This window comes from Dunckerocampus dactyliophorus, chromosome 5 (genome assembly GCF_027744805.1).
Source record: "Dunckerocampus dactyliophorus isolate RoL2022-P2 chromosome 5, RoL_Ddac_1.1, whole genome shotgun sequence".
NCBI lineage: Eukaryota > Metazoa > Chordata > Actinopteri > Syngnathiformes > Syngnathidae > Dunckerocampus > Dunckerocampus dactyliophorus.
Genome location: NC_072823.1, coordinates 6,009,582 through 6,025,971, shown reverse-complemented (window position 1 = coordinate 6,025,971; position 16,390 = coordinate 6,009,582). Strand labels below are relative to the sequence as shown.

General features: G+C 38.1%; 1 protein-coding gene across 4 annotated transcripts in view; it reads left to right on the top strand.

Annotated features, from left to right (window-relative positions):
* srgap1a (SLIT-ROBO Rho GTPase activating protein 1a) overlaps window positions 1-16,390 on the top strand; it is a 94,129-nt gene that overhangs the window by 46,417 nt on the left and 31,322 nt on the right. For 3 of the 4 annotated variants that reach the window (XM_054775368.1, XM_054775369.1, XM_054775371.1), the window contains exons 3-8: window positions 872-1,034; window positions 8,308-8,370; window positions 9,957-10,136; window positions 12,084-12,212; window positions 15,727-15,948; window positions 16,064-16,165. In XM_054775368.1, coding sequence (XP_054631343.1) covers window positions 872-1,034; window positions 8,308-8,370; window positions 9,957-10,136; window positions 12,084-12,212; window positions 15,727-15,948; window positions 16,064-16,165 — 859 coding nt within the window. Of the gene's footprint in view, window positions 1-871; window positions 1,035-8,307; window positions 8,371-8,685; window positions 8,934-9,956; window positions 10,137-12,083; window positions 12,213-15,726; window positions 15,949-16,063; window positions 16,166-16,390 lie in introns of those variants that run through there. The other variant, XM_054775372.1, reaches the window with a different exon arrangement.

Here is a 16,390-nt window from a genome sequence, read left to right as displayed (position 1 = left end):
CGTGGCTAGTTTGACCATGCAGCACCAGTACATCAATCTGCCTCGGCTTTTAGCAAATGGAATTTACATCCTGTTTTTACAGTTTTTCAGTGAACATTTCACTCGTTTGTTTATCAGTTCTTCAGGAATGCCTACTTTTTGCCCCTGCAACAGATGGGGTACCAATGCTAAATGCGAGGTCAAGGCCGGGTCACTTGCCAAGTTCTGGGTTTTTCACCTGTTGTGTTGACAAGGGCTGCCTGTCTGTGTAAACTGTCCTCGTGGGGGCAGGAGCAGAGGCGATTCTCCATATGGTTCCTGTAAGACTTGACCCCTTCCAGCCTTAAAACATTCCCCAGTGACACGCACAGATATTCACACTCCTATTCTTTAGACATAGATGAACCCAGATGACGTGAGCCTTCAAGCCAGAGTGATTACAGAGCCCCAAGTCACTCTGGTCTGGATAACTTACTGCAAAACAGCTTTTCAGTGCATCACTTCGTTGCCTATGCTTCCCATGTGCCGTAACGTATTATCCATGTCTCCTGTGACAAGTCTTACACAGTACTGTATATAAGAATACTCCCACAGCTTGTCTACTAAGAGAGAATACTAGGAGTATTTAAGGTGTGCTTGGCTGCATGAGGTCTGCCCCAGAAATGTCATGGACACAAATGTGTCACACTTTATAGTGCTGTCCTTGAAATCTATTGCAGGACTTTTAGGCCCAGAGCCGCTTGTATCTGGGACATTTAACACCAAGGGAGGCCTATGACGCATTCATCCTTTTGGCCCTGTTATTTTCTGAAATCCCGCTCATTGAGAAGCTGTAAGAAACTACTAGTTAAAATTACACAATGTTCTGAATGGAAACTTCCTTTTTCCCTAGAAAAGACCAGAATCTGTTGTCGCCCGTCAACTGCTGGTACCTGCTGCTGAACCAGGTGAGGAGGGAGAGTAAAGACCACGCCACTCTCAGCGACATCTACCTGAACAATGTCATTATGAGGTTCATGCAGGTTAGCGAGGACTCCACACGACTACTAAAGAAGGTGAGGTCTATTATGTGTCTTGCATTTTTGAACAAACATTTTGCATTTCTTTACATGAAAACATCTCTTATGGTGAAACACTTATCTTGGGATTTCTTGGGAGTGTGTTTCTGGTGCAACATGGCTCAGGTTTAACAATTAGCTCATCACTAATTCAATTTCCTCAGCTCCAGAAACTTGCATAAGCTTGAATTTGATTTCAAATATATCATAAAAATATTGTTTTGGCTGTTCGTTTCTATGACACGAGCATTTTGGAGCCTGGAAACAGTATACAGTGTTCCCTCGTTTATCGCGGGGATAGGTTCCCAAAATAGCCCGCAGTAAGTGACATCCGTAGCCAACTTTATTTGGTTACAGTTGCTGTCATCTTCCTCCTCATCCTAATCCTTGAAACAAAGATTTGTTTAACCTCTTTAGCTTCTTCTTCTTCTTCTTGTATTGTTTATTGGCGGTTAGCAAGCAGCTCACGCAGTTTGCTAGTGACGGCACAAAGGGGATTGATTTACAATGGTCTACAGCCAATCAGAACGCAGAACACAATGTGCAGGTTCTCTCTTAGCCGATAAAGACTGATGTGGCTCTACTGTATATTTGGCCGGCTATTATCTGCTGTGGGTTCTTAATTGCTCATGCAGGCACATAGACTAGGTGCACACGTCTTCAACATGAGTAAACAACAATCTCTCCTGGTAGCAGTAGTAAATATAATAACAGACATTCAACAGAGCACCAATAAATCACTCTAATACACTACAATGACACAGAACACAATGCGCGTTCATATGCTGTTAAAAAAAGTCAAAGTTGCATTTAAATAACACGCGAAACAGCAACCCCACGAAAGGTGAACCGCGATATAGCGAAGGAACACTGTATGCCAACACAGGGGTCGGCAACCCGCGGCTCCTCAACCTCTTGGTTATAGGTCCCTTTGCAAAGCTTGAATATTTTCCCGAGTGCAGAAAATGCACGTTTTTGAAAAGGGTTAAAAATATTCAACTTTTTGTAAGACTGTGAATGCATCCCACTTGAGTTCTGACTGGTGATTGGATGAGCGCAAGGAAGGGCGGGGGTGGCTGCCTGCATTCGTTCAGACATGAAAGAGACATCTTCCCTCCCCCAAAAAGAAACATCTCAAGACAATACAGTGTTTACTTCTGCATGGACAGATTCCTTTGTCTTTGCAGCGATGCTGGCTTACAACAACAAAAAAACGTTGAAAGGCATTTTCAAAACAAACACTCGACATTTATGTTATGTTTTGTGGCTTTTCTTTTGTGGGCCAGAAGGCAAAATGGCTCCTTTTTGATAGTACAGGTTGCTGACCCCTATCCCAACCTGTGTTTTAAAGTCACATACTGTATGAAGTAGATCTTCGTTTTTCGCAGGGGTTACGTTCCGTGGCCACCAGTGGATGCCGGAAAACTGCCAGTTATTGATACACCCATAAAAATGTTTATTTTTGAAACACACGTCGTGACGTTGCCCTGGGATTCCGATCAATATTTGCAAAAAAAAATTGCCTTTGCTAATTATTAAATTAGATTCAGCTCCAGAGCCCTCGCCTTTTCTCTTCGATTGCCATTGTTCCCTCGCAACACAAGAGCAAACATCAGTGAATCATAAAGGCACAAACATGTAAGAATTGTAGTATAACAGTGGTTCACGCACAGCTCAGGTGTATTATGACTTAGTTATAAATTATTACTGACGTATGGTTAATGGGTGTTTTTTTTAGTTTTTTTAATATTCCAATGGTAAGTCATAATTATGAGATAAAAAGTTAAAATTATAACATTAAAAAGTCGAAATTATGGGATAAAAAGTCCTTATTATTATGAGTCATAATTATGCGATAAAGTTGAAATGAGTTAAAAAGTCAAAATTATGAGGTACACTGCGCATCTCGTAGTTTTGACTTTTTAACTCATTTTGACTTTTTATCTCATAATTATGACTTTATTTCATAATTCTGAGTTTTTATCTCAAAATTTTGACATTTTATCTTATAATTGGTCCTAATTATTAGATAAGAGTCATAATTATGCAATAAAGTTGAAATTATTAGATAACAAGTCATAATTATGAGATGTGCAGTGTATCTCATAATTTTGACTTGTTATCTTATAATTTCGACTTTTTGGCTCATAATTATGACTTTCTTATTTCATAATTATGTCTTCTTATCTCCTGAGTTTGACTTTTTATCTTATAATTGACTTTTTATCTTAGAATCATGACTTCCTTATCTCCTAATTTTGACTTTGTCATCTCCTAATTTTGATTTTTCATCTCATAATTATAACTTACCATTGGGATATTTTTTTTCCTTAAATTTCAGCAATGTAGTCTTTATCGACATTATTTCAGATAAGTAGAGCTTCTTCACTCTACTGCATGAAGACCGCAGCTTGATGACCAAAACCGGTCACCACCACAAAGATGACAACTCCCTAGTGGATTATGAGTTCCTTTGCTGTTGGAGTCACATGAACTCACCACAGACCCAAATTACAAAGTGGCTTCGCCTTAGAGGCATGCCTTTGTGTCAGCTTAGCCTGGGTGACTATTTCTATCTGTTCTGTCCATCGGTCTGTCTTTCTTTCTGGCTCTGAAGTCCTGCAAGCCATAAGTCATAAACCTTTAAACCCCCTCCCCCGTTGAGGTAAGGTTCTTTCATTAATGTCTACAGAAACAGGAAACTGCTGCTCCCATTTCCTTTTGGTGTTTAAAGTGTCACTGATCTTTTAATGGTGCCAGATTTGACAGAGCTATTTTACAGATATGTCTGTCGTTGCCCTTCCTGTTTGCACATATTGAATGCTACAAAACATGAACATGTTTAGAATGCTAGGCAAAATCAGTGGACTTTGTTTCTTAACAGTCATAGTAAATAGCAGGACAGATAGTTTGCCAGTTTACGCACACACACAAAAATAAAACAACTATGGTGATCCACTTTTTTCCCAATTTGGTTTGAGCTCTACTGAGTTATTATTCTCATAATATTCAAACTTTTAGTTGTTTGAAGTTTGAATAACATTAAGACATTTTTTATTAATATTTCAGCTTTATGCTACTAAAATGACATTTTTCCTCATAATACTACAAGGTTATTCTCATAAAATTGCAATTTTTCTTCTCGCTAGAATACAAATTTTTCTTGTTAATATTTTGACTTTATTCTCGTAAAATGGATTTTTTCCTTTTTTCCAATTTTTTAATGCCTAAACAATGCCTTAACAATGCCTTTCTTTAATATTTCCAATTATGTTATTTTTACTCATAATATTACAGCATTATTCTTGCAAAATTACTTTTTCTTGTTCGATGACAGCTTTTTTCTTTTAATATTTTGACTTTATTGTAAAATTGTTGCTTATTTTTCCATTTTTGCTCTTTCATTGCAGTTTTCTTGTAAAATGACATTTTTAGAATGTGCCGCAGGCCAATAAAAAAACAGCAAATGGTCCCAGGGCCGCACTTTGGATACCCTTGCTCTAATTAAAGCCTCTCAGAGTCTTTGATCCCAACTGAGCCTCAATAATGAGGCACAAACAACACAAAATTTCCAGATGTTACGTGGGCTCTTCCACAGTTTTGAGGAGGCAGCTGTTGTGTTGTCATCCTTGCATCAAAGAGGTGTTTTTATTTCCTGGTGTTCTCAAATTTCAAGCAGCATAAGACCCCAGAGTTACCCAGCCTGTCTTCATCAGGTTGACCCTTTTGTTATTTTCTTTCTGGATTGAGGACATTTTAAAGGAAAATACTGCCATAAATTCTTCAAAGAACAGGCGTGCATTTGTTTCTTTTCTTTCCTGCCAAGCCAGATCGTATCACATGTAGCCACTTTACATTATTCATACCACTGGTCGCTTGTTATACACTGCCCTCCTTTATTTATAGAAGTCACGTTCTGCGACTGCAGCCACCAGCTTCAACGTTTCAAGGAAGGTTGGAGGATTTCTTTTTTTTTCTTCTTCTTCTTTTTTTTTTTACATTTTCCATTGGCAAGCCACGCGATTTGTGGCTGAGGTGTGGTATGATTTGTTAATCTGAAATGTAGAGTCATATTTCACAGGGGACAGTATGTCACGAGGAAGATGGCTTTTTAACCCCTCATTCCCAGCTTCCTTAAGGTAATTTAGCAGTCAGTTTACATCTCAGCACTTATTCACGGTCATAAGTTTTTGGTAGTCAGCGGAACAATAAAATTGCTGCTAAGTGAGTTTCCTCTATAGTGCGGCTTGCACTCTTCCTCGCACTGCAACGTGATGCACTGCTGCAAGGATCCTGTGTTGAGTTTTCTCTCACTGCCCGTTGAGTGAAGCGCCCTAGAGAGAGGGAGAGAGCCTTTACTCCTTGACTGAAGCAGCAGCAGCTGAGTACATCTGCAGCTGCTTTGCACTACAATGACTCAGTTGACTCCTGAGCGACAAAAGCGGTATTGCGAGACATGCAGGACTTGTGTGAGCTTGTACCCTTTTAGAAATTTGGAGTTCAAACATTTTATGAAACCATCAATTAAGTGTGATACTCTCTGATGTGTGTCTGAATGGTTTTTGCCCTCTCAAGCTGAACTTCAGTGTCTCACACATACAGGCTATGTGGGGTATACAACCGTCAAAGATATGACAAGACAAACATAACAATGCAAGTGCGTTTAGAAATGTTTATTATGCCACAAATTCATGCTAGAAGATATTATCGTCAACTAATATTATGATATAAAAATATATCATGATGCAATATTTCCTTGAAAAGTTGTGGGCGTCTGTGACATGCATTGTCCTACTGTAATGACTACTACCTTGCATTGGGCCTCACGAGGCTCCACTCTTTTGCTGTGTGTGCATGCTAGTGGCCCCGCCCCCCCCACAGAGACAAAGCGACCGTATGGTTGATGAGGTCTGTTTGGAGGTGAGAGAGGAGGAAAACAGACACGGATGCACATGGCAATATATGGAGGCTGGCAAAATTATCGAGTTCATTTTAATTTATCGTCTGATTTAATTTATATATTATTGCGGGAGGTTTTTTTTCCCGAACAAGAAATGTTTTCACATTTTACGAGATCTTGTGACACCCCTGCAACCTCCATATAGAAAACTGACTCATAAAATCTCCTTTTTGCATTTCCTATTTTAATGAATGAGACCATATCAGTTTAATGGTACAATGGGCAAATAACAAATGCCTCATTTAATATATGCAATAAATGTGGTCATTTTTGAACATCAAAGCTTAACTGTCAGTCTCTGCCTCTGAACACATACTGAACACAACATTATGCTTGGCTTTCTTTCTTGTATTTACCTCTCATGCACACTCTCTCAGCTTATTTGATGCTGTGAAGGTCTTTCATTGAGCTCTGGAACACTTCCAAGGTTTCTTAATGGAGGCGAGTTGATGACTGTTAGATCTGACAGTCAAATGTTCAGTCCTCTGAACTGATGCTTGTTAATGGATTTTCCCTTTTGACAAGGCACGTGTCATTCCGACAAGTCTATTTTGCAAGAATGTAAAAAAATAAATGCAAATTTCTCAGATGTTGTGGTGCTACAAAGACAAAATATATAGTATCTTTGTGTCTTTTTTGTTGTATCTCAACTATAGAGGTTTCACTATAGTTAAGCAGAAATCCAATATCACACTTTGGCTCGGTTATCGACAATTGATTTACAAGTACGCGTGTGGTTGCCTGTCTCCAAGTTTGGCCTCTGGTTTATCTAGCTTTATAGGCTCCTCAGATTAGACAAGAGCTGCAAGTTGGGAAATGGTCCAGGATGATGATGCAGGCTAGTTTACCCAGCACGGTTCCTTAATTCCAGACACCAGCCTGGCAGCCTGTATAAGAATGTAATCCACTTTGCTGCGTATTGAATCGGATCCTCCGCCACACAGCTTTGTGAGGAATGTGTCGAGAGCAAGAATGCAAAGCTTGTGCATTTTTCTAGGCTTTTTCCAATGTCAATTTTTGGTGACCTGAGTTGCGTGGTGTTCGATTTTAATCATCTTAACCCTTTAAGCGCCAAAGGCGCAAAATTGCGACAAGCAGCATTGCTCAATTTAACAAGCCATGTCGTGTAGTTAATACACCGGGAGATGGTGGACATCTGTAACTTCAATCTGAGCAGCATTTGTGGGCGTTTCTATACAAAGTTTATACGTTTATTGACTTTGAAGCCCTTTGTGCGTGTGGCAGCGCGTCTGCTCGCCATGACAGTCAGACGGTGGGTTGTCAAAACAAAACAACAAAAAAAAAACGCGGAAATAGCGGCATACGCGGTACGATCCGCGGGAGACTGCTTAGTAAAAAATAGACTGCTAATAGATAGATATAATATGACCTGAGAATACAAAGACCTAGATGAATGGGAATATTCACAGGCATAATAGACAGACAGCTAGATACTTTATGTCTATCTATGTAATAATAGCAGTAATAACGGTGGTGCAGGCAGCAGTGGTGTTCAAGATCCCGCTGTAAATGACGATGATGATGGCGGGGTTTGCTTGAGAGATGACGAAGAGTATCACAAGTGGATCAGACATTTTGATGAGCCGGTATCGTGGAGACGGGGATCTGACAAATTCTGAGCCTGGTGACGTCCTAATATGCGAATTAGATGAGTAAATTTACTTCCATCACAAATTTTGGGTCATCCTGATGATTTTTCTAATTTACAGTATGCCTTTATCTCGAACCATTTTCAAGCTACCGCCTTTTGAATGAGTAATGTCAAAACTGAAAACGACTCTGGCGCCTAAAGGGTTAAAAGTGCTGTTACGCACCAGGCCACGCTCAGGATGGTGCTTTTCTGGAGTGGGGCCCAAGCAAGCGTCAGTGGTCACATCCAAACTCATTTCCCCCAACCCTGGTTTGGACGAAGGGGGCGTCCTGACACAACTTTTTCTCTTCCGAAATGATACCATTTGTAATGTGGAATGTTAGAAAGGGCTCAATCAAATGATACTACTCAGACAATAATAGTCAGCAACAGTAGGTACGCAGCTTCTTTTTTTTTTTTTTTTTGTCTCACTCCCATTCCTTCTATTTGCATTTTGAAGCTCTACTTAGAACCTCCTTAAGATCCAACAGTGCAAAATGCACATTCTTGCAATTTTTCAACTGGTCTTAACATTTTGATGAGGAGTGTATATGCTTTCATTCCCCGCGTGCAATTCCATTATTTAATCCAGTAGAAATGTGTTAAGTCATTTGCGGTGTCATTCTCATTGGTTTCCCCATTCTCTTTTTTTCCCCCAGAGCAAGGAAATCGCATTTCAGCTTCAGGAAGACTTAATGAAGGTCCTTAATGAGCTATACACAGTAAGTAGTAATGATTTCCCCTTTTCATGCTAATGTGCTTTAATGGCATTGCCATGCGCTGGATTGCTCAGAAGGACTGACGGTATCTATTTGTTCAATTGCATTACAGGTGTTTATTCATTATAATGTTACATTTTGAAGGTGACACACCATAAAACCAACAAAATGAGAATTAAAGATCCTACAACTTATAAACTATAAAATAATATACCGGTAAGTGCACTTAGAACAGATTGATCTGTAAACCAAGGCAGTGGACTCACCAAGGAAACAAGTTGGTACTACAACAGTGTTGATGTGGTTCAGCCACTACTCCTGCGTCAATGTCTGTCGATTTGATTTGACCTGGTTTCACCCCTTTGGATAGACACATGCACACAAACTTTGACTCCATGCACGCCCTGGTAAGCTATTGCATCAGACATGCAGAGTCCCAAAGTCTGCCACCACCAGTGAAATAACAGGTCTGGTCTGTCTCTAAATATGTCCATCTAAAAGAAGCAACAAAGTCAACACAGCAGTGCCAGATTCCAGACCTCTAAATGAGGACTACATGGCCCAAGGTCAGTTAACCATCTGTAAATTAGCGTGAGCTAAGCCAAACCTCACCAAAGGCAAAGGCCACCGCTCTGTTGTTCCCGTCGTACAGAAATAACTTGGGAGAAAAATGTTTCGATTACGAGATGGTTGCGTCTGAATTTGTGCTAAAGCTGAGATTTTGTGCACGTGTCCTGCTTACACACGTCACGGAGCTAGATGTATTTTGCAGAGGTTTACTTCACTGCTTATTTAATCAATAAATAACCTGCGCCGACCCAATTTAGAGGTGAAAACAACTTGGTAAACCAGAGAGCAGAAACATTCTTTGTCTATTCTTGATGACCTACCCAATCAATGTCCATGCTTTTACGATTTCTAGGGATGCACGGTATTTTTTTCTCTCAAACCAAGACAATAACTTTTTGCTTCTCAAGGCTGATATCAAAAACCAATAACTTTTTAATAGCTATTAGTTTTTTAAAATTTTGATTAAACTGTATTTGGAAAGACTCTCAAAAGTGAATTAGACAAACTGTACCTGTGGATCTGTCCTAAACCAGGGCTAACATGAGGGGCCATTGTTTTGGCTATGTGATTACATTGCATGTACTGTATGTGCCTCACATGCTACCGTAGCTAAGGGTGGACTCAGTATCGCAAGATTTTGTCTTGGGGCATGATCCAAGATTGCTGCGTAGCCAAACCAAGAACAGAAGTCGAGGCAAAATTAAGCAAAAATTCTGGATGTTAACCGAAATACGTGCTACCGTGGCGGACGTTAACCAAGGTACCACTGTAGTAATGTGTGGTTGTTTAGTTTGTGTGCCCCATGTATAAATACATGATTGAAACTGGCTTATTTTGACCTTTTGGGTCAAAGGATTGAAGAAGTTTAGTTTTGCATATGAAAGGTAGTCCTCAAATCGAACGGACACTTTGATCTATTAAACTCCTGTCCCGAGACGTGAATGAGACATGGATTTCACCGTGTTTCAAATCGGCATTAACAAATGGTTCTTCACCTCCCCTCTTTCCCACACCTCCAGGTGATGAAGACCTACCACATGTACCACTCGGAGAGCATTAGTGCAGAGAGCAAACTGAAGGAGGCTGAAAAGCAAGAGGAGAAGCAGATTGGCAGGGGAGATCCGGTTTTCAGCATCCGGATGGAGGACAAATACCAGAAACGCAACTCGGTGAAGAAGATTGAGAAGATGAAGGAGAAGGTAAAACAGGCTGACCACATTCTTCTACGGGTTGATACAATTTTAGCATATCTGTTACGTCATGTATATGGGTCGATTCTTCCCCCCCCCCCCAGTCTTCTTGAAGTTCTGTAGTAGGAAGTATTAAAATATAGATGATATTCAAGTGTGTGCATCAGAGCACATTGGTCATTCGATGGTGACTAACAGCCTTCTGCCTGTCTGCTTGAGAGGAAATGAAGGCTAAAGATGAATAGTCCAGGAGTGCAAGTCTTCTACCAGGGGTGTTCAAACTTTTTCTAGCGAGGGCCACATACTGAAAAATGAAAGGACGGAAGAGCGACTTGGATATTTTGTAAAGCATGCTAAGAAGTTAATGATATAGGTGACAAATACATTTTTTTTTTATATTCCAAATATTTCTTCTCAAATAATCTTTGTAAATTTTCTTCTTGTAATATTGTAACTTTATTCCCACAATATTATAACTTTTTCCCCAACACAATTTTCCAAAAATTATGACATTAAAAAAGACGTATTTTTTCTTTAATATTTCAACTCCATGTTACTAAAATGACATTTTTGCTCATCCTGTGAGTTTATTTTTTTGTGAAATTTTCTTATTGTTTTCTTTTAATATTTTGGCCTGATCAAATTACGTCTGTTTGTTTCATTTTGACAGTTTTTTTTCCCCCCAACTAGTTCAGCTTTCTACTCATAAATATTCTTCTCATAATTAGGAACTTATTCTCAGTGTGTTTGTGTGTATTTGTTCTGTTTGTTTTTCATCATTTTAAGGCTTTTAAAAAAAGAACTCCTTTCTTTTAATATTTCAGCTTTATGCTATGAAAATGATGTTATTTTTCCTCGTGATATTGCAAGATTATTCTCAACTTTTTTCTCTTAATACTTAGACTTTGTTCTTGTAAAATTTTCAATTTTTGCTGCTTTTGTAAAAGTTTTAAAGTTTTCCAAATATGTCAACTTTCTTCTCAAATAATCTTCGTAATTTTTTTCATGTAATATTTTGACTTTATTCCATTTTATCACTTATCCCCAACATAATTTTCCAAAACTGACAATTTACAAAAACATACATATTTTTATTAATATTTCAACTTTATGCTACTAAAATGACATTATTTTTTCTCATAATAAAATGAGCAAACCCTTGTGAAATTGAAACTTTTTTTTTCTTGTTACTATTTTCTTAATGTTTTCTTTTAATATTTTGACTTCTGATTTCTCATAATATTACGACTTAAAAAAAAGTTTAATATTTTAACTTCATGCTACTAAAATGCCATATTTTTTCTCATAATATTTAGACATTTATTCTTTTAAAAGTACAAGTTTTTCTCATAAATTTTTTTTCTTAATATTTTTACTTTATTCTTGTAAAATTGCACCTTTTCCCTCCCATTTCTGCTGTTTTTTTCACTCTTCCAACTATTTCAACTTTCTTCTCATACATTTTCTTCTCATAATTAGGAATTTATTCCAATAATATTTTGACTTTGTTCTCCTAACATAATTTTTTCCACAACTTATTTTCCAAAAATTACAACTTTATATGTTGTTTTGTTTGTTTTTTGTATTATGACTTTAAAATAATTATTACAACTTTTTTCTCTTAATATTTTGACTTTATTCATGTAAAAAAAAATACATCTTGGTAAATTATTTATTTTTATGTGCCACGGGCCGATTAAAAAAAAAAACAAAAAAAAAACAGCCACGGGCTGCAAATAGCCCCCAGGCTGCAGTTTGGACACCCTTGTGTTATACGCTTATTAACTATAACTTCTGCTTTTCATGAGCCAAAGTTTTGTCTGTAGATTATACTATCGGCTATGCAGAGACATAAACTCGTCAAAAAAGCAATTCTTGACTCATGGCATCGTTCATCACTCCTCTGAAGCACTGATGTTGACTGTGTGTGACTCTTCCTTCCAATTTTCTCATTAGCGGCAAGCCAAGTACTCGGAGAACAAGATGAAGTCGATCAAAGCGCGGAACGAGTACCTCCTCACACTGGAAGCCACCAACTCGTCTGTCTTCAAATACTACATCCATGACTTGTCAGACCTAATTGATGTAAGTATGAAACCACATGCCACCACCTTCTAACCCTGCACCGGTTTAAATGTCAGCCTCGAAAAAGACTACAATCATTTATTAAAGGGTCATTTCTTTAAAAAAAAAAAAAAACCTTCATGGTGTTTCCTGGGCTGCATGTAAGGTTGTACTGATTTTAAAGCGAATGTACACATCATTGTATACCTAATATTTCACTATATTGATGAACAGATTAGCATTATAAGGTGTGGCCAAGTCAGTTGTGTGTATGTGCGTATATACAGTGACTATATACTGATGCCAGCTCGCTTAGCTGTGCGATACCCTAGTGCAGGGGTGTTAAACTCACTAAAGCAGGTGATTTTAATGATCAACACCTTCAGTTTGAGGGACGGAGCTCATCAATTAAATCACCTGCTGGAGAAACTGGTTGGAGAGAAAACCTGCAGCGTCTCGGCCCTCCAGGGCACGAGTTTGACACATGTGCCCTAGTGCATGGGGGTCCAAAGTGCGGCCTGGGGCTTTTTTTTTGTTGTTGTTAGCCTGCAGCACATTGTAAAAATATAATTTAACAAGAAACAAAAAACAAACAAACACAAAAACAGCAGAAATAGAAAAATCAGCAGTAATTGTACAACAATAAAGTCAAAATATTAAGAGAAAAAAGTTGTAATCTAATGAGAAAAATAAATTTGACGAGAATAAAGGTCTGAATATTATGAGGAAAAATATGTCATTTTAGGAGCATAAAGTTAAAATAATGTTTTAAAGTCATAATATGAGAAACAATGAATTAAGTTGTAATTTGAGGAAAATTTGGTTGGGGAAAAATTATAATATTATGGGAATAAAGAGAAAAATGTTGCAATCAACAATGTCATTTTAGTAGGTAAAATATAATTTTTTTGTTTTTTTTAAAAGTTGTAATATGAAAAACAAAAAACAAAATAATGTAATTTTTTGAAAAATTTGGTTGGAGGAAAAGTTATAATATGGTAATAAAGTCAAAATATTTTGTTAATGTCATTATTTAGAGAAAAAAAGATTCACAAGAAAAAATGTTGAAATAGTTTGAGGGGGGAAATAGCAAAAATGGGAAAAAAAATATAAGTGGGGTGAGGTAGGATGGGGGGGGCGAAGTTCATACAAATACTGTAGGCTTTTTCCACCTATATCACAAAGCTGAGATGCATTTTTTTCTCGAAGTGTATATAACTTCTTAGCATATCTACATGTGTTGCTATAGCAGAGGGGTAATGACAAGCTTCACACACACAGTCCCATTAGAATGTGTTTAAGGGCAATTTTCCACAATTCACAGTTTTGTACTCTTTGTCAATAGTTCATCGAGATTTCGCATACTTTTACATTAAATGTTATTTATAAGGCTTTAGAATGATTTCTTATTTTGGAGAAAAATGTATGCCATTTTTGCTGTGCCTTTTTTTTAAGGGAGTGAGACAAGGCTGGATCAAGCAGTTGAGATTTTATATTCCAGGCAGGACTGAAGGAGACGTGTAATACGCAGCATGCTGTGTGCTGAAATCACTCCGCCTTGCTCACAAGCCTTCACATCTCTCCTTTTTTTTTTTACTGTGGGATTTTATATGCAATGTTGTCTGCGTGAGCTGTATTTGCAAGCTTATAAACACATTTGTTTATTAAAGGATTGCAGTGGAAATGTGGCGTCCGTTTGCCGGTTTGACATTACCACGTTTTAAACCTTATTTAACTATGTACTATATCAATGTATCATGTATCAGTATAAAATATCAATTAATATATTGTAGCGTTGAGGGTAGTTGCTGCTGGAGTACCCGACATACCTTGCGGGCACTTTGTAAATAACAGTTAAAGCTATGTGTTTGTTGTTAGCACGTAGTGGTTGTTTCTCACATGGAATGGTAGTTTATTGTTCGTACTGTGCATAAGACTGTTGTTCTGTTTAATGGCCGTCTAGCCGTTTGCGCAGTGTCGTCAAGCTAGTTGTTGGCTGTTGCTTGCAAATTGAAGAGTACTGTGCGGAGTTGACACAATTACTGCTGATTTTTCTGGGGGTTTTTTTTGTTTTTTTTTACTTTTCTTGTTAAATTGTATTTTTAGAATGAGCTGCGGGCCAAAAAAAAAAACAGCCGCGGGCTTCAAATACCGTGTTCCCTCACTACATCGCGGTTCACCTTTCGCGGATTCGCTCTTTTGCTGATTTTTTTAAGTTCAATTTTGCATGTTCTTTTTAAACGCCGTATGAACGTGCATTGCGTTCTGCGTCCTTGCGGTGTATTAGAGTGCTCTATCTGTGCTCTGTTGCATATGTCTGTTATTGTATTTACTACTGCTGCCAGTAGATGGTGTTGTATACTCATATGAGAGTTCGAGACGTGCCCGGTTCTTCAGTAAATATAGAGCCACAACAGTCCTGATTGGCTAAGGGAGAACCCGCCCATTGTGTTCTGCTTTCTGATTGGCTGTAGACCATTGTCAATCAATCTCCTTCGTGTAGGACTGCCTGTTTCCTGTTGTATGATCGCTAGCAGCTAGGATCATACATGCTGAATGAAGGCAGAAGTTAAGCGGCTGTAGGGCACCTGGAATACCGTAAATGACTCTTCGGTTCACGGAGGACGACGATGTTTTAACAAAGATACAAAAACGCTACAGCCTTACGGTGCCAGGACAAGACAAGGACAAGTCACTTAAATTCTTGTGTCCAATCTCCGAAGTTGATTATTAAAATTCAAATGAAATTTGAAATTTGGCAGTGTTTAAACAAGACAGAAATGTGATAAATGTTCATGTCTGTCTGAGAAAATTATCTAAAGTGTATGGTGAGGGGTTGTACAGTTTTAAAACGTATACAATAATTGTACAAAATATAGTTGGCTACTTTGCGGATTTCATTTTTTGCGGGCTATTTTGGGAACCTATTTCCCGCGATAAATGAGGGAACACTGTGTTATGACTTTTTCCACAACCTAATTTTATTTTGTTTTGTTTCTTATCATATCATGACTTTTAAAAATATTATTATATATCATTAGAATATGCTTTTTTAATATGTTGACATTATTCTCCTAAAGCTACAGCTGTTTCTGCTGTTGAGTTTTTTAAAATAAATTTTCCAACTATTTCAACTTTCTTCTTGTAAATTTTCTTCTCATAATTATGACTTTATTACCATAATATTTTGACTAACCTAACCGCAACCTAATTTTCCAAAAATTACAACTTTATCTGTTGTTTTTTTTCCATAATATTACAACTTAGAAAACAACAACACCGTTCTTTAATATTTAAACTTTATGCTACTAAAATTACATTATTACTGTTGATTTTTCCATTTTTGCTGTTGTTGTTTCGTGTTCTTGTTAAGTCATATTTTTAGAACGTGATGTGGGCCAATAAAAAAAAAAAAAAAAAAAAAAAACAGCTGTTGGCCACAAGTGGCCCCTGGTCGCACTTTGGACACCCCTGATTTAAAATGACCGTCACCGTCCTTCTGACCAAAAGTGCTCCTGTTAATCTTTTCATCTAGTGCTGTGATTTGGGATACCACGCCAGTTTAAATAGAGCCTTGCGAACGTACCTGTCAGCTGAATACAACTTGGAGACGTCTCGCCACGAAGGTCTTGACATCATCGAAAATGCCGTAGACAGTCTGGACCCAAGAAGCGACAGACAGCGGTTCATGGAGATGTTCCCGACGGCCTTCTGCCCGCCTGCAAAATTCGAGTTCCAGTCTCACATGGGCGATGAGGTAATATCAGTCATAGGTATCTTGCAGTGTCACTCATAATCGTGCATGGTATACCTTATTTGAGGATATGGTTTGCATCGTAGATGTGTCATTTTCTGTTGATTTCTTTCCCCAGGTGTGTCAGATTTCAGTGCAGCCTCCGGTGAACGGAGAGCTAATACTGAGATTCCAGCAGCTGCAGTCTCGTCTCGCGACTCTGAAGATTGAAAATGAAGAGGTAAAACTGTCCAGATTTTATGTTGGGAATTGGATATCGCCAACAGTCAATGCAGGACAAGATGTTTTAGCCATCTGCGGATTCAGTGTTCCCACAATGCTAGTCATAATAATTATTTAGTCGATGCTGATAGCGTCCTGCTTCTCAAGGCCGATACAATAACTTTTTATACCTCTTATTTTTGTAAATTGAGATGTAACTGTAGTTTGTGCACAGCTGGAGGCA